The following is an 18,205-nucleotide window of genomic DNA, read 5'->3' as shown; positions in this document are numbered from 1 at the left end:
CAGCCCAGTCCACATATATAGCCTTCCTTTGATAATGTTGCATATGTAGTGTAGATCCTTGCTTGCGAGTACTTTGGATGAGTACTCACGGTTGCTTTGCTCCCCCTTTTCCCCCTTTCTTCTTCTTTCCGGTTGATGCAACCAGATGTCGGAGCCCAGGAGCCAGATGCCACCGTCGATGCCTACTACTACGTGGAGACCGCCGACGACCAGGAGTAGTTAGGAGGCTCCCAGGCAGGAGGCCTTGCCTTTTCGATCATTGCTACTTTTGTGCTAGCCTTCTTAAGGCAAACTTTTCTAACTTATGTCTGTACTCAGATATTGTTGATTCCGCTGACTCTTGTGTATTCGAGCTTATGTATTCGAGCCCTCGAGGCCCCTGGCTTGTAATATAAAGCTTGTATTATCTTAATTTGTGTCTAGAGTTGTATTGTGATATCTTCCCGTGAGTCCTTGATCTTTATCGTACACATTTGCGTGTATGATTCGTGTACGATTGAATCGAGGGCGTTACAACTTGAAACTGCTCACACTGTGGTACTGAGACTGGCCAACGCATGGCTCATTCCTGGCTATGCAGCTGGTAATGTGTGTCGTTGATTGTATCATCTATTTATATTAGTTTGATATATTTCTATGTTTTTTCATTTTTCATTTTGTTTGTCCTCGGTCGAGGTGTTCCACCAAGAAAAGTCTCTGCAATCTTCTCTTTTGGTGGTCTCTTATTTTATTTTAGATGGATGTATATATGTTGAATATGAGAAAGTTTTTAAGTAGGCTGTGAGGATTTGTTTGATTTTGGTTTAGGCCTGATGTGCATGATTTCTCATGGTGATATATTGGTTGTTGGCCAATGGGTGTGCGCATTTTGTCAGTTGATTTATATATTTGATTCCGATGAGTGTGTATTATGTATGCAGAGGACTAGTCCATGGAGGGAAACGTTTGGAACCAGATGTATGTGCACCCGTTTAAAAAAAAGTAATTGTAAAAATGGTTGAAAAATCACGAATTTTTTGGCAACAAACTTGCTCACGCGTTACACTCGTCTAAATTTCCTTTCCAAGAAATGACTCTTGTTGGTGAAAAAAACAAAATCAACATCAACACTATATTAAAGTTACTATTCACTCTATTGTCCTTTAAACTTTATTTTGTTCGCAAAGATTTTTTGGGTGATTTTTTCTTAGTCAAAATTTTTATACGAGTACGCCAGTAGGTCAAGTTTGTTCGAAAAAAGTTTCGACGATTTTTTACCTTTTCCTGAATTGCAAAGAAAAAAAAACTTATCAGGTTCATCACGGTATTTTCCACTAGCCCGTACACTACTTTGGAACAAGGTCAAAAACAAACAACAAAATCCTGACTTGTGCGGCCGGCTAGATCAGCTTGTTCCGACTGTTATAGGCGACGCTAGGCTCACGCTTGGAAGAGAGCAGCGCCAGATTTCTTGCCACAGATTCCAGATTTTTTTTGTTCCACAAGGCTTCACTCTTTTCCAGGTCCACAATGGTAAATCCATATACTGCATCAGGAAATCACAAGATCAAGCATATTTTCTTCCGTACCAAACATAAATATATGTTTCAAAACAAGCTCCATCAAGAAAAGACTCGCAACAGCGTTCTCCAAAATCCAACTAGGGAAGCATTTGAAAACTAAATTTGTTGGATCATACTTGAAATTGTCTATTGGCAGTTGGTAAAAACCTAATGGATGCCCAGTTCACCGCAGCCTTCCAAATGCAAGAATGGTGTGCGCTGCATACACACCTAGAGCCAATATGGACCGTGGCGAAAAGATGCCCGGGAAGTTCAACATGCCCATGCATATGCACGCAACATACAATCTTCACAGGTGTCAGAACATTTATCAGCTTCGAGGGTGAAATAGCAGCCGCAGGTAGTGCATCGTTCAGCCTGTAACAAAAAAGGGGTGCATCAGATCTGGATTTAACAAAAAAGGGGTACACCATAAAATGTAGATAACCTGTCAATCTATAACATACTTAACCAACAGCATATAAATAGGACGAGCAGCCACAAAAGTAAACTGCACAAATCTGAACATCGGTGCTATAGGTAGGTTTGTAGCGACCATGGCAAATCAGATGCTTGATTTTCTTAAATTTTTTATTCTATATTTGAGTGCTATGACACACATCGACAGATGGACACTTCTTACATGTGATACTCTCACTGGTGGATCTTTGAATAAGACCCACTTCTCAAAAAGATCCATCATACAGTCAGCATTCTAAATTTATCAATGCGACCGTAATTTCCACCTAAAAAGGGAAGGGATTATAATCTGCGGTTGCCCAAAACTGCAACAGTTTGACACTACAATAAAAATTGAATATAGAACAAAAATCATCAATCAGACCTAATGACCATCATTTGATTCCTATAAATACATACAGATCAATTTGAAGGGCATATAATCAATTGAAAAACATGACCATAAATATAGGAAAAATCCATATGCTAGTGTTGCGCATCACAACTATGACACTGCAACAACTGCTTTTGCTAAAAATGCACCTACAATTCTTTAACCCATAGGTGTTCCCCACAGTCACCTAGAAAATTATCTCAAAGATACAATAAGAAAAGCAAATAGTACTGACAGGACAACCATACATAGATAATAGCAAAATATACGAGGATAAGTGGATAACACTCACCTCAGAAGTGAAAGTGCTCTCTGAAGACAATAGACTTCCAGTGTAAGTACCAACAGATGTGGAATTCCCCATCCCAAAATCAATGTAAGTCTTGGTAACTGGGTTATAGAATCTTAGCAATCCTGATGCAGAGATGACTATCCTCCCATCATTTAGAATGTCTACTGGTTGAGCAAAGAGATTTTCACGTTGGGGATCTATGCTGTACCTTTTATTCCAGAGACATTTCTCAATATCCATCAAAAACCATAAGTCCCAAGGGCCATATTCAGGATCGTGTGCCATAACTAAGAAGCCATCCAAACATACCAGTGATAGCTCCATGTCTAGACTAAAGTAACTGGACCTGCCATTGCTGTCCTCAACAAAGCTGCGCACTGGCATTGGACCTTTGAGAATCCCCATCCACTCCTCTGTCTCAAGGTTGAACAAAGCCATGCTACCCGGTTCGACATGGTCCCCAGAAAATGTGGGACATCGAAATTCCAACAAGAAATGGGCAACTCCATTTACAACAACACTTTTGTCACGCCTACGTGCGATAGGGGCCGGAGGGCCCTGTTTGCCCCTCCATCTTGCATGGCGGCCATCATCAAGGGTGATGACCTCACAGAGCAACAGGTCGGACTGACTATTGGAATTATCGAAGCTGACACAGCGTATAGCCTTGTACTCTCCCGTGGAGCCAACCTGTCCAAAGTCAAATGATACGGGGAAGAAATGTTCCACATGTGCATGCTCCTTTGCACGGTGAATGGGCAATGCAAACGTATCCCCTGTGGCAGGGTTGATCACATGGCAGGTCGCAAAGTGGTTACTTCCAGTGACACAAATAAGATCCAAGCGGCATGTGCGCACCAACCTGGGAGCAGCCATGCTGGTGGCTATCCGTTTAACAACAGAGCCAGACAAGTCCAGAATGTCAATGGTGCCTCTTCCATACAATCTACTACATGTGGCGATTAGTGGCCCAGAGTGGTGGGACTTGTGCGCTGCAACAAAGAGCGGATCTGAGAGGAGGAACCTCCAGGATCGGCAGACCGCTCGGAAGAGGCATATCATCTTTGCCGGGAGGCGCACAAGGATTTGAAGCAGCATGTCTTCAGGCAGCACGCCATCGCTGGATGCGGCGACGCGCAACTTCTGCGGCATCACTGAGGGCAGGAGTCACACTTCGTCTGCAACAACAACAGGGGAGTATGCTTATCGTGTTGCCCAATAATCAGGCGAGCAAGAACACCCAAATATGCACAATAGAGACAACAGGTTCACATCAAGTGTGCATTTTTTTTTCATTGTACCATTCACCACCCTTAGGTCTATTGCATTGTATTGCCCTTGCCTATGACCACGGGGTTATGAAATTAGTAGGTGCCACTGCAAACGTCTAGGGTTCCGGAAGCTGATTAAGACCGAAAGCCCCCATAATAGGGGCTTAAGCGGCGATAAGGGGTCGGCCAGGAAAGAGGAAGGGGTTGTTACCACGGAGGCGAAGCTGGTGAGGTGCGCAGGCGTGCGGCCGGGATGGATGGATGGCGGCGAGATCGGAGGCGGCGCGGGAGCAGTGACGAGTGGAGACTGGAGTCGCCTAGTCCCCGGGGGCGGCGCGGGAGCAGTGACGAGTGGAGACTAGAGTCGCCTAGTCCCCGGGGGCGGCGCGGGAGCAGTGACGAGTGGAGACTGGAGTCGCGGGCGTGCGGCCGGAGGAGGGGTGGATGCCTACGAGGCCGGAGGCAAAGCGGAAGAGGTGGCGACTGGCGAGCGGAGAGACGCCCCTATGAGCACCGACTGAGCCGGCATATCATCTTTAAATTTACGAAATCACCATAAATACCTCGTCATCAACGGGAACATCTCCTTCACTGAACTAGTAAGCATGCACGTGCAACACACGTCTCTCAAATATAACACATGCTTTTAGAAATCTATTTACTCCTGAAGTTGATTTTTTATCGAATTGATTTTTACTTAGTTCCCCCACCCAAATAGGGTATCATGGGCCTAACGGTTTAAGCATGAGAGTGCAATGTACGATTCACACACACAACAATTTTTTAAATCGACAAACCATGAAAATATGTGACTGAATATATATATATTTTTGGGATTTTATGACATTCCAAAAATAAATTTTCATGCGCGGAGCACGTGCTCCTGGGAGCCCAAATGGATTTCCCATGTTTTCAATAGCTTCATACTCATCAGACATATACTGTATTATGCAATAAAGAATATCCAAAAATCTTAATAATTTGAATTAAAATTTAACTTCCAATGGGTTCTTTATATTATTCACAACCTAAAGCACTCCTTGACTGACTTGATAAAAAAATGACACCCGTCGGACACACGCACGCACACGCCGTGGCCACACACACCACTGACACACTCTCTCATCTTGCTCCCGGACAAGCAGCGCCTCCGCCCTCCCCACTGCATCCCGCCGCCGGCACAGGGACCCCCCCTTGCTGCGCGCTGCTTCGGCAGGGACTGCCCCTCTGCCTCCCCAGTCCCCATCGCTGCTGAGACGGCCGCCCTTCTCTTGCCTCTCCACCTCCGTCGGCGGAGGCGCAGACTTCCTCTCCACCAGATCCTCGGTCGTGGACTCGACATGAGAGCTGGAGGGCTCCCCTACGCCTACCTCCTCCTCCCGCGGGACAAGACGCAGAATCGGAGCGAGCGCCGAGGATCGCCGGCTAGGACGCCTTGCTCCGATGGGTTGGGCGTGTCGCGAGCCTCACCGTGGCCAAGTACCACATGCTCCAGAGTGGATGGTCGACGCCCTCCCCACCTGGCCACCTCACCCATGACTGGTATTTCGTCATCCCGCCTCTGCTCGATTCGGCTCCGTCCGATGGCGCTGCTTGCGCCTTGATGACGCCGCCGTAGCCACAGCCCCACGCCTCGCACGATGGCCGCCAGAAGCCTATGCCTTGGCCACTTTAGCTATTGTGCATAAGCGTGATCTAATAATCAGAAATGTTTTAATGTAATCCATTGCTCATGCAATTCTATAGTCTGTGGAAACTGCTCTTTTACACTGGTACAATTGCAGTCTTAAGTTGGAACTTATTTGTAGTTTATTCAATGACTACATAATATCTCTATATAATGCCATACCAATAAGGCATATTTGATTAGTCTTGCTTGGTCTGAACATTCTTAAATGTAATTCAGGATGCTCTAGCTAATCTTTTTTCTCATTTCTGACAAGATGCATTGTTGTTTATCTGAATAACAGTTTCGTGGCATGAAAAATAACATATATATAACAATGCATTCCATGGGGCTGCAGTACTGGAAAATTTCCTGATCGTTGAGGCAATCAACATGCATTTGCATAGCTTCTGTAACTCAAATGAATGCTATGTAAATAATATTTTTTTCGTCTAACTATTATCAAAATGCATGCAAGTTTAGCTCTGACAGAATCAAGTCAATCAACTATGGGACAGGTACAGTATGCAGTTGGGTTCTAGTGTTTAGCTACAGTGCAGGTACATCTTCCTTGCTTAGTCTAATTGTGATTGTCAAATGTTCCTTGATTGCTAGATTTTTGTGAAATCTTCTTGTGCATATGTGAAGGGAAGCAAGCTTGGATTCACTGGATGATGTATACACACCAAGTGCACCTCGCTTTCATAATAGCAAGCAACCTCATATTGAGGTACGTTCTCTTCGCTTGCAGCCTTTTTAAGAGTTTGGTTTTTCCAGTTAGTCTCTTCTGATGGTGATGCTTGATAAGTGGTGTTTATCAGCGTGTTGTCTCAGAAAATCGCTTTCTCCGGTGGTTGATAATTTTAGCTCTATATGCTTGTGTTGCAAACAGCAGAAGCAACTGGACAACCATTTGTTTCATAAACTCAAACCATTGAACTTAAAAACATCACCTTCCGCAGCTGGTGTGTATCGCAGTTGAGTGAAAGCAGATTGCCCAGTGGGCTTCTCCGCAGTGTGAAAATCTGTCAGAAAGAATTGATCATAGATATGATTATACTTGTGACTGCTACATCATAAAGAACAGAAAAAATGGACAAACCAGGTGATATGGCCACGGGTGTCTTAGATGGAGTGCGCTTTCAATTTAGAAAGGAGATGTAGCTTTGTTATTATCCCTTGCCTCGTGTCTTCTTTTTAATATCTCATCCCTGTTTAGTGCATACCTCTCCTTTCCCTTTGTTTCTTTAATTCTTTTGGATCTGCTTTTTGACCTGTCTCCAAGAAAATCTTCAGGATCTATAAGGTCCAAGTAGGTAAGAGTTGGTGATATATTTATTTACCCTGGGTAAATAGCAAATCAAGTAAATAAGAAAGTCTTGTACATCTCATTTTGGAAATTTCAGAAATGATCAAGAGGTGAAGTCCACTTTGATTTTTACCTTGTGCAGACTTAGGTTTGTTGTAGGTCCTTGTAGTCATGGTTTTCTTTAAAAAAAATCATACATCATCGAACCATGCTGAACTCACGTGTACAGAGTATGCTGTCATCATCTTACATAGCATCTTCTATAAATCGTACACAAAATTTCGGAATCTGAACTACACAACTTTGAAACAAACTGAAAAGTTATCAGCATCTGCACTAAACATTGGTAAGTTAGCTTTAGGAGAAACATACTCAAAGAATATCTGAGTTGGCCGTTATTCATCTTGACAGTAAGGCACGATAGTCATTAAAGTCGTATTACGATTCTTCATGCCAACACTACAACCTACAACAGTAAATCATATATATAACTATGTCCGAAACTTGACATCATACAATGTGGAAGAAGGAATTAAATTGCCAAACATATATACATACCTTACTCTTTAACTGCGTTTACTCGATTGCTGAGTCTGATGAATTGCTACATAAATAGCCCAAATGATTGCCTGGCCATATGTAATGTTGGTAAACATACAATGTAAGTACCAGAATTCGATCAGAATAAAACTTCGGCAAACCAACATTTAGTTATTTAAATAAAAGTTCACCTTATTGAGTACAGAAGTGGCACTTGGATTAAGCATTTGAAAAACATTAATGCATGGTACCCAATACCAATTGGCAGGCCAACATATAAGAACAAATTTTGCTTAATTGTATTTCAGATATATAGAGAAGCATGTACTGATTTTTATTTGCACAAAATGATTAGTCGTAGATTGTCATAGAGATTTTGTAGTCATTTCATTCAAATGGCTTAAAACTAACATAAAAATGTGGCAATCCATTGGCACAAATAGACTTCATACAGTACTCCCAAGTCTACAATACAATACCAATTGGCAAGCCAACATTCAGAGAAGCATCTACTGAACTTAGGTTGTAGAATTCAGAGAAGCATGTTCTGGATTTAGCAAGTAGAAATTCAGAGAAGCATGAGTGGAGGAGCCGATTCTACCGTTTCGTGTATGTTGTCTACCTTTTCCTATTATCAGTTGGATGTCACTTTTTCTGTCTTCCATGCTCAGGGTCTTTTGATATAGAACTTGTTGACTATCTCACTTCCATGCTACAAAAGATAGGCATCTCCTAAATTATGTTTGCTAATTCTTTCATTTAGCCAAGTTGGATGTCAGTCCTCCCAATTATGTGCTTATATAATAACAGAACATATTAGAGAATAGAGATATTTTCAGTGACATGCATTCTGTTTCATGCAAAGCACATAAACTCTATATTATAGGCCATTGCATTTTGTTTACTCGGTATATTAAGAAATAGGAGTACAATTGTAGTCATGTTTTTTTTATGTTACTCTTTGTATTTATGAATTTTGACCCAAATCTGCCACGAGGTGAACTTTGACTGATGTCCGTCATTTTGGTCAATATTTATTTTGTTGTCTCAATCGCAGATTCTTCTAATTACGGTACTCCTAATAATTGAATATGTGGGGAGAGTCAGTGTTCCATGAAACCAGATTGCTTTCCTTGCTACAGAGTATGAGCCACCTAGGTTTGTTTCCCGTCAGCTAACTTCCTACACCAAGCCGGCGGCTTGATGTTGAGGTAAAGTCTTAAAGAAAATTCTGATCGAAGCTTGTACCTGATCAAAGTTTGCTGGCTTGGTGGCGAGGGCGTCAACATGGCGACGGCGGCAGCCCGCGCTCGCATCCGTTGGTCAGCAGAGGAGAGCAGCAGGCGGCCACGGCGCCCCGCGCTCACTTCCATGGGCCAGCAGAGGTGAAGCCGACGGTGGCGCCGGAGACTCTCGCTCCGTCGCTCGCATCCATGGGGCAGCGTAGGAGAGGCAAGTGGCGACGGCGGTCTGTGCTCGCGTCATTGGGGCAGTAGAGGAGCGGATGGCGGCGATTGAGTCCCGTGTTTGCGTCTGTGGGGTAGCAGAAGAGGAGCGGACAAGGGACAACGGCAGCGTCGATCCGCGCTCACGCCCATAGGCAGCAGACAACAGAGGAGGAGCGGCGGGCGGTGGCGGCGATCTGCGCACGCGTCTGTGGGGTAGCAGAGAGACGACGTGTTGTGAGGCAGAGAGAAAATTACGGGACAGAAACCCCCCTATCCACGTTAATTGAGGGCGAACCAGTGTGCCGGGCAGTCTGCTTGGCAGAACATTTAATCTGGGATGTTCATGTGCGTGGCAGACCCTTGATGTGATATGGACTGTTAGATGCTATTTAGTTGGATTGATCTAACGCCTCTGATAATCCTGTGTACACTTTGTGGTGTGTCTCTAAGGGAATTCATGTTTGCTCTTTTAATAGTAGTATAGATATAGATAATCCTGTGTACACTTTGTGGTGTGTCTCTAAGGGAATTCATGTTTGCTCTTTTAATAGTAGTATAGATTAATAGTAGTATAGATATAGATGCGCATCACCAGAAATGCTAAAATAATCCAGGAATAAATGCGAGCATCAGGACTTGAACCCTGATAGGCTGGGATACCACAGTTCCTCTAACCATCAAATCACGGGTTGGTTCGCATAACATACAATATTTTGAAAATCCTTTTTTGTTTAGACTATTTTTTGTTTACGAGATGTCTGAAATTCCTTATTTATATTGCATGGAAAAGAAGAGAATTCAAGGCAAAGGCGAGAACAATAAAATTATTATTATTCCTTTTTTTGGAAGGATTGCATGTCTTTTTAATCGTCTATTCGACACAAGAAAAAGGCTTTTTATGCCGATTTTTCTTGTATTAAAATAAGAATCTTTTTTCTTCCTATTTCATCAAAGATTATTATTTCTTCTTTATTCAGGTCTATCTCTTGGACCTCTTTTTCTTTTGCTTAGGTTTAGCCAAGGTAGTGGACAAATAGAGGGGAAGAAAATATGGCAGGGGACATATTTCTTATGATTGTGAGCAAATAGAATTGCTTGGCTTGTTTAATTGAGTCCAACTTCAAAATTACATAAATTTTAAGAGTACAAGAGCATCTAGCAGATCCTGAAAGGGTGGTCAAACCTATAAATTTACAGTTTTGGTCGAAACCCAAAAAACATTTTCCAAGTCCCTAGATGTTATCGCCTACATACCCCGTATTTGCAGTTTTGAAGTCGATTTTTTTAGGTGAACGGGAAACGAGTTAACGCTCCCGCGGGCACCGGCACATACGACTCTTGAGCTCGATTCCGGCATCAATCTTCGTTTCCCGGCGAAATCGTGGCATGTTTGAGTACCTCTATGGAAGCACCTCTATGGCCAAGCTTCCACATGGGAGCACCTCCACGGAAGGAGGCGGGTCAAAGGCGAGGCAGGCCAGCGCTAGGAGAGCCAGGCGAGGGCCCGAGCCGGGCTGGGGTGGTCGTGCTTGCAACCCATGGAAGCACCTCCATGGCCAAGCTCCTGTTGGGAAACGTAGCATGCAATTTCAAAAAAATTCCTACGCACACGCAATGATCTATCCATGGAGATGCATAGCAACGAGGGGGAGAGTGTGTCTACGTACCCTCGTAGACCGTTAGCGGAAGCGTTTGATAACGCGGTTGATGTAGTCGAACTTCTTCTAGCTCCGACCGGTCAAGTACCGAACGTACGACACCTCCGAGTTCTGCACACGTTCAGCTTGGTGACGTCCCTCGCCTTCTTGATCCAGCAAGTTGTCGAGGCGATGGTGAAGTGATCCGCGCAGGGCTTCACCTAAGCACTACGAAGATATGACCGTGGGAGTAAAGGGTGGACGGGGGCGCCGCACACGGCTAAGACAATGTTCTGTCCTTGTGTGGCGCCCCCTCCCCACATATATATAGGTGGGAGGGAGGGAGGAGCAGCCAAAGGAGGCGCCCAAGTAGGAGGAATCCTACTTGGAGTCCCTCTCAAGCTGCGCCCCCTCCTACCTTATATAGGCGCAGGGAAAAGGCAGGGGAGGGTGGCGCCCCCCCTTTTCCTTTCTCCCATGAGAGGGAAAGGCAGGAGGGGCTAGCCATCCCCCCTTCCTTCCCTTAGGGCCGGCTGTCCAAAGAAGGGGTGCACCAGAGGCTGGTCCGTTCCCCCTTTGGCCCATTAGGCCCATATCTTTGCCGGGGGTGCCCAAAACTCCTTTCCGGTGACCCGATAAGTACCCGGTACCCTCCGAAACACTTCCGGTGTCCGAATAGCATCGTCCTATATATCAATCTTTACCTCTCGACCATTTCGAGACTCCTCGTCATGTCCGTGATCTCATTCGGGACTCCGAACAACATTCGGTCACCAAATCACATAACTCATATAATATTATATCGTCATCGAACGTTAAGCGTGCGGACCCTACGGGTTCGAGAACTATGTAGACATGAACGAGACACCTCTCTGGTCAATAACCAATAGCGGAACCTGGATGCCCATATTGGCTCCTACATATTCTACGAAGATCTTTATCGGACGAACCGTTATGACAACATACGTAATTCCCTTTGTCCATCGGTATGTTACTTGCCCGAGATTCGATCGTCGATATCTTCATACCTAGTTCAATCTCGTTATCGGCAAGTCTCTTTAATCATTCCGTAATACACCACCTCATGACTAACTCCTTGTGACGCCCGGATAATTAGGCTACAGTAATCCCACGTTAATGATGCCACGTCACCACGATTACTGTTGTTAATCTCGTGTTAGTTCAAAATCGATTCGAAATTCAAACTAAAAATAAAGTCAAACGGTAAAGATTTTACAAATATTAAAACTAAAATGTTCGGGTGTTGCCAAATAATGCATAGGTAATTATTGTGGAGAAACCACATTTTTATAAAAGGTTTAAATGCACTTAAATGATTAAAACAGTAGGTAAAACTATTAAATAAATACCTTTTAAATATTATAAATTACTAAACTATTTTGATCAGGGGTAAATCTTTCTGTGAAAGTAGTTGGAGTTGTAACTCTATTTTAGATACGGGTTTTACTTTTGTAAAACTATAAATTATTAAATAGATAAAAGAAAATAGAAAAGAAAAATAAATAAAACAAAACACACACAGGGCAGAGAACCCCCTTGGCCCAACTGGGCCTCGGCCCAGCCGTCCCCACCTGGCCGCTAACAGGCCGGCCCACCCACTCCCCTCCATAACCCCCCACTCTCCTCGGTCCAACCCTAACCGACACCCATTCCCCCCCCCCACGATCCCCACTCCCCCCACGATCCCCACTCCCCCTGGATCCACTCCCCCTCTCCCTCCCACTGGATCGGCGCCGCCGCGGCAACCCTCGCGCCCGATCCCGTCCTCCACCGCCCCCAACCGCTCCGTCCCCCCACTCCCTCTCGATCTCTCTCTCGCCCTTCCCCGATCTGGATCGGGGCAACCCCCCCGATCCCATCGCCCCCTCGCCGCCTCGACGCCGCCGCCACCCGTCCCCATCGCTCGACGCCGGCGCCCTGCCACCTCGTCGCCCCGCCCACGACCGCGCCGTCGCTGGACCCCGACCGGAGCTACCTCGACCCCGCCTCCCCAACGCCGCGTCGCCGGACTGCCTCCTTGTCTTCCCCAGCGCCGCACGTCGTCCCCGTCCTCCTCCCCAAGGGCTTCACCGAGCCACGCCGACCCTCTCCCCGGCAACGCTAGTGAGCGCCACCCCCTCTCCCCCTCGTCTAACGCGGACACGTCGTGGTCGCCGCGCCCCGCGTGCGCTCGGCCGCGTTCACCGCATCCTCGCCAGCCACCCGTGCCCGACCGCGCCCAGCCCTACCGCCGCCCGGCCACCACCGCCTCCATCCCGCGACGCCTGGCCGCACCCGCCAGGGCCGCCCCTGCTCCCCGCCACCTGCCGCTGTCGAGCGAGGCCGCCGGCGCAACTGGGCCTCGTGCCCTCGCTGCGATGGCCTCGGGCACGGACACCCATCGCCCGAAACCGCAGCGCCCCTACGCCCGAATCGCCCGGCGCCCGTTGGCCCGACCCGATAGGCGCCCAGGGCCAATGGCAAGTGGGGCCCAGCCCTTGAGAACGTTTAATAAAAAAATTAAAATAATAATAATAAAAATAATAAATTAATTAATAAAAATTAATAAAGAAAATAAAGATAAAAATAAAAATAAAAAATAATTAATTAATTAAGTTAATTAACCCTGTTTAAATTAATCTAATTAATTAGTTAATTTAATTAATAGTTAATTAATTAGTTAACCCTAATTACCCTGATCAGTCTATGACATGTGGGACCCACGTGTCAGATGACTGTTGACGTCAGCATGATGTCATGCTGATGTCATCACAACACTGTTTCGGATAATGTATATATTAAATAATTAAATAAATTCCAGAAATTAATTTAAATCTTTTAAAATTCATATAAAATAAACCGTAGCTCGGATGAAAATACTTTGTACATGAAAGTTGCTCAGAACGACGAGACGAATCCGGATACGCAGCCCGTTCGTCCGCCACACATCCCTAGCATAGCTAACTCGCAACTTTTCCCCTCCGATTCATCTATCCGAAAACGTGAAACACCGGGGATACTTTCCCGGATGTTTTCCCCCTTCACCGGTATCACCTCATACCGCGTTAGAACACGTCTAGCTCTGCCTGTTGTCCTGTTATGCACTTGCTTGCTATGTATTTACTGTTTCTCCCCCCTCTTCTCTTCGGTAGACCCCGTGACGATGCTGATGCCCCTGTGGTCGCCTACGTCACCAACGACCCCTCCTTCTTGTCTGAGCAACCAGGCAAGCCCCCCCCTTGATCACCAGATATCGCCTATTCTTCTCTATACTGCTTGCATTAGAGTAGTGTAGCATGTTACTGCTTTTGGTTAATCCTATACTGATGCATAGCCTGTCATTGTTGCTACAGTTGTTACCCCTACCTGCTATCCTACTGCTTAGTATAGGATGCTAGTTTTCCATCAGTGGCCCTACATTCTTGTCCGTCTGCTGTGCTATACTATCGGGCCGTGATCACTAGGGCGGTGATCACGGGTATATACTTATATACTCTATACATGACACATGTGGTGACTAAAGTCGGGTCGGCTCGTTGAGTACCCGCAAGTGATTCTGATGAGGGGGCTGAAAGGACAGGTGGCTCCATCCCGGTTGCGGTGGGCCTGGGTTCCTGACGGCCCCCGACAGTTACTTTATGGCGGAGCGACAGGGCAGTTTGGGACCACCCAGGAGAGAGGTGGGCCTGGCCCTGGTCGGCGTTCGCGGATACTTAACACGCTTAACGAGTTCTGGGTATTTGATCTGAGTCTGGCCATTTGGTCTATACGCACTAACCATCTACGCGGGAGTAGTTATGGGTATCCCGGCGTCGTGGTATCAGCCGAAGCTCTTCTTGACGTCAGCGACTGAGTGGCGCGCGCCGCATTGGACCGTAAGCTCGCGCTTGTATTAAGGGGGCTAGGTCTGCTTCCGGCCGCGTACGCAACGTGCAGGTGTGCATAGGGCGATGGGCCCAGACCCCTACGCGCATAGGGTTAGACCGGCGTGCTGACCTCTCTGTTGTGCTTAGGTGGGGCTGCGACGTGTTGATCTTCCGAGGCCGGGCATGACCCAGAAAAGTGTGTCCGGCCAAATGGGATCGAGCGTGTTGGGTTATGTGGTGCACCCCTGCAGGGAAGTTTATCTATTTGAATAGCCATGTCCCTCGGTAAAAGGACGACCCGGAGTTGTACCTTGACCTTATGACAACTAGAACCGGATACTGAATAAAATACACCCTTCCAAGTGCCAGATACAACCCGGTGATCGCTCTCTAACAGGGCGACGAGGAGGGGATCGCCGGGTAGGATTATGCTATACGATGCTACTTGGAGGACTTCAATCTACTCTCTTCTACATGCTGCAAGACGGAGGCTGCCAGAAGCGTAGTCTTCGACAGGATTAGCTATCCCCCTCTTATTCTGGCATTCTGCAGTTCAGCCCACTGATATGCCCCTTTACACATATACCCATGCACATGTAGTGTAGCTCCTTGCTTGCGAGTACTTTGGATGAGTACTCACGGTTGCTTTTCTCCCTCTTTTCCCCTTTCTATACCTGATTGTTGCAACCAGATGTTGGAGTCCAGGAGCTAGAGATCCCGAGGATGATTCTACATGGAGTTCGGCTTCGAAGAGTAGTTAGGAGGTCCCAGGCAGGAGGCCTTGCCTTTTCGATCGTTGCTACTTTTGTGCTAGCCTTCTTAAGGCAAACTTGTTTAACTTATGTGTGTACTCAGATATTGTTGCTTCCGCTGACTCGTCTATGATCGAGCACTTGTATTCGAGCCCTCAAGGCCCTTGGCTTGTATTATGATGCTTGTATGACTTATTTATGTTGTAGAGTTGTGTTGTGATATCTTCCCGTGAGTCCCTGATCTTGATCGTACACATTTGCGTGCATGATTAGTGTACGGTCAAATCGGGGGCGTCACACTCCTTAGTCGTTTGCTTGCAAGCTTATGATGTGTATTACCGAGAGGGCCCAGAGATACCTCTCTGATACTCGAAGTGACAAATCCTAATCTCGATTTATGCCAACTCAACAAACACCTTCGGAGATACCTGTAGAGCATCTTTATAATCACCTAATTACGTTGTGACGTTTGATAGCACACAAGGCATTCCTCCGGTATCCGGGAGTTGCATAATCTCATAGTCGAAGGAATATGTATTTGACATGAAGAAGCAATAGCAATAAAACTAAACAATCAATATGCTAAGCTAACGGATGAGTCTTGTCCATCACATCATTCTCCTAATGATGTAATCCCGTTATCAAATGACAATACATGTCCATGGTTAGGAAACCTTAACCATCTTTGATCAACGAGCTAGTCAAGTAGAGGCTCACTAGGGACACAATGTTTGTCTATGTATTCACACATGTATTTAGGTTTCCGATCAATACAATTCTAGCATGAATAATAAACCTTTATCATGAATAAGGAAATATAAAATAACAACTTTATTATTGCCTCGAGGGCATATTTCCTTCAGTCTCCCACTTGGACTAGAGTCAATAATTAGTTCACATCGCCATGTGATTTAACACCAATAATTCACATATATGTGATTAACACCCATAGTTCACATTGCCATGCGACCAACACCCAAAGGGTTTACTAGAGTCAATAATCTAGTTCACATCTCTATGTGATTAACACCCAAAGAGTACTAAGGTGTGATCATGTTTTGCTTGTGAGAGAAGTTTAGTCAACTGGTCTGCCACATTCAGATCCGTATGTATTTTGCAAATTTCTATGTCTACAATGCTCTGCACGGAGCTACTCTAGTTAATTGCTTCCACTTTCAATATGTATCCAGATTGAGACTCAGAGTCATCCGGATCAGTGTCAAAGCTTGCATCGACGTAACCCTTTACGACGAACTCTTTGTCACCTCCATAACCGAGAAACATTTCCTTAGTCCTCTTTAGGTACGACCGCTATCCAGTGATCTACTCATGGATCACTATTGTACCCCCTTGCCAAACTCATGGCAAGGTACACAATAGGTCTGGTATACAGCATGGCATACTTTATAGAACCTATGGCTGAGGCATAGGGAATGACTTTCATTCTCTCTCTATTTTCTGCCGTGGTCGGGTTTTGAGTCTTACTCAACTTCATACCTTACAACTCAGGCAAGAACTCCTTCTTTGACTGATCCATGTTGAACTCCTTCAAAATCTTATCAAGGTATGTACTCATTGAAAGTCTTATCAAGCGTCTTGATCTATCTCTATAGATCTTGATGCCCAATATGTAAGCAGCTTCATCGAGGTCTTTCTTTGAAAAACTCCTTTCAAACACTCCTTTATGCTTTCCATAAAATTCTACATCATTTCCGATCAACAATATGTCATTCACATATACTTATCAGAAAGGCTGTAGTGCTCCCACTCACTTTCTTGTAAATACAGGCTTCACCACAAGTCTGTATAAAACTATATGCTTTGATCAACTCATCAAAGTGTATATTACAACTCCGAGATGCTTTCACCAGTCCATAGATGGATCGTTGGAGCTTGCACATTTTGTTAGCACCTTTAGGATAGACAAAACCTTCTGGTTGTATCATATACAACTCTTCTTTAATAAATTCATTAAGGAATACAGTTTTGTTATCCATTTGCCAGATTTCATAAAATGCGGCGATTGCTAACATGATTCGGACAGACTTAAGCATCGATACGAGTGAGAAAATGTCATCGTAGTCAACACCTTGAACTTGTCGAAAACCTCTTGCGACAATTCGAGCTTTGTAGATAGTAACACTACCATCAGCGTCCGTCTTCCTCTTGAAGATCTGTTTATTCTCAATGGCTTGCCGATCATCAAGCAAGTCCACAATTTGTTCTTATATATGGATCCTATCTCAGATTTCATGGCCTCAAGCCATTTATTAGAATCTGGGCTCATCATAGCTTCTTCATAGCTCGTAGGTTCGTCATGGTCTAGTAACATGACTTCCAGAACAGGACTACCATACCACTCTGGTGCGGAACGTGCTCTGGTTGACCTACGAGGTTTGGTAGTAACTTGATCTGAAGTTTCATGATCATCATCATTAGCTTCCTCTCTAGTTGGTGTAGGCATCACTGGAACGGTTTTCTGTGATGAGCTACTTTCCAATTCGAGAGAAGGTACAATTACCTCATCAAGTTCTACTTTCCTCGCACTCACTTCTTTCGAGAGAAACTCCTTCTCTAGAAAGGATCCATTCTTAGCAACAAAGATCTTGCCTTCGAATCTGTGGTAGAAGGTGTACCCAATAGTTTCTTTTGGGTATCCTATGAAGACGCACTTCTCCGATTTGGGTTCGAGCTTATCAGGTTGAAGCTTCACTACGATCAGAGACCCTTCGATGAAACTGTGTGCGATGCCATAATCACAAACGATGGTGTAAAAAACCATAAAAAAAGGTGCAAAAATGTTTGCGATGGAGGATGCATCAAACACGGTTCAGATTTTAGTTGCGTGTGCGATGCAGGGCATACGGTTCAGTTCAATTAACTGTTTGCGATGAGGAGGAACAAAAGAAACGGGTAGCCATATGAAGGTGTGTGCGATATACAGCTTACGGTTCACTCGGATGAACTGTTTGTGATTAGGCAACACAAAAGAAACGTTCAGCCAGATCAAGGTGTGTGCGATATACGGCA

The 18,205-nt window shown here is 45.2% G+C and overlaps 2 protein-coding genes across 9 annotated transcripts; one reads left to right on the top strand and one right to left on the bottom strand.

The window, feature by feature from the left end:
* Positions 1-1,323: 1,323 nt before the first annotated feature.
* Positions 1,324-9,009, bottom strand: LOC123143968 (F-box protein At3g07870). Of its 4 annotated transcripts, none has more exons than XM_044562966.1 (4): positions 6,726-6,958; positions 6,577-6,648; positions 2,687-3,864; positions 1,324-1,919 (listed from the first exon to the last, which is right to left on the bottom strand). In XM_044562966.1, exons 3-4 carry the CDS (start codon positions 3,836-3,838, stop codon positions 1,815-1,817), a joined length of 1,257 nt encoding a protein of 418 aa, XP_044418901.1. In that variant the 5' UTR covers positions 3,839-3,864; positions 6,577-6,648; positions 6,726-6,958; the 3' UTR covers positions 1,324-1,814. The 4 variants fall into 4 exon arrangements, 2 of the variants coding, with proteins under 2 accessions (XP_044418901.1, XP_044418900.1); XR_006471161.1 differs by lacking the exons at positions 1,324-1,919; positions 2,687-3,864 and adding exons at positions 4,921-5,632; positions 7,491-7,561; positions 8,721-9,009 and having other exon boundaries at positions 6,577-7,398; XR_006471160.1 differs by lacking the exons at positions 1,324-1,919; positions 2,687-3,864 and adding exons at positions 4,921-5,612; positions 7,491-7,561; positions 8,721-9,009 and having other exon boundaries at positions 6,577-7,398.
* LOC123143969 (uncharacterized) lies at positions 5,221-15,201 on the top strand. Of its 5 annotated transcripts, none has more exons than XM_044562967.1 (4): positions 5,221-5,499; positions 6,142-6,183; positions 6,272-6,353; positions 8,731-9,425. In XM_044562967.1, the coding sequence occupies exons 1-4, from the start codon at positions 5,298-5,300 to the stop codon at positions 8,966-8,968; spliced, it is 564 nt and encodes a 187-aa protein (XP_044418902.1). In that variant the 5' UTR covers positions 5,221-5,297; the 3' UTR covers positions 8,969-9,425. The 5 variants fall into 5 exon arrangements, 2 of the variants coding, with proteins under 2 accessions (XP_044418902.1, XP_044418903.1); XM_044562968.1 differs by having other exon boundaries at positions 8,530-9,425; XR_006471163.1 differs by lacking the exon at positions 5,221-5,499 and adding an exon at positions 8,530-8,630 and having other exon boundaries at positions 5,629-6,183.
* The last annotated feature ends 3,004 nt before the right edge of the window (positions 15,202-18,205 follow it).

Source organism: Triticum aestivum, chromosome 6D (assembly GCF_018294505.1).
Source record: "Triticum aestivum cultivar Chinese Spring chromosome 6D, IWGSC CS RefSeq v2.1, whole genome shotgun sequence".
In the NCBI taxonomy this organism is placed as follows: Eukaryota; Viridiplantae; Streptophyta; class Magnoliopsida; order Poales; family Poaceae; genus Triticum; species Triticum aestivum.
This window is presented reverse-complemented; position numbering and strand designations above follow the sequence as displayed.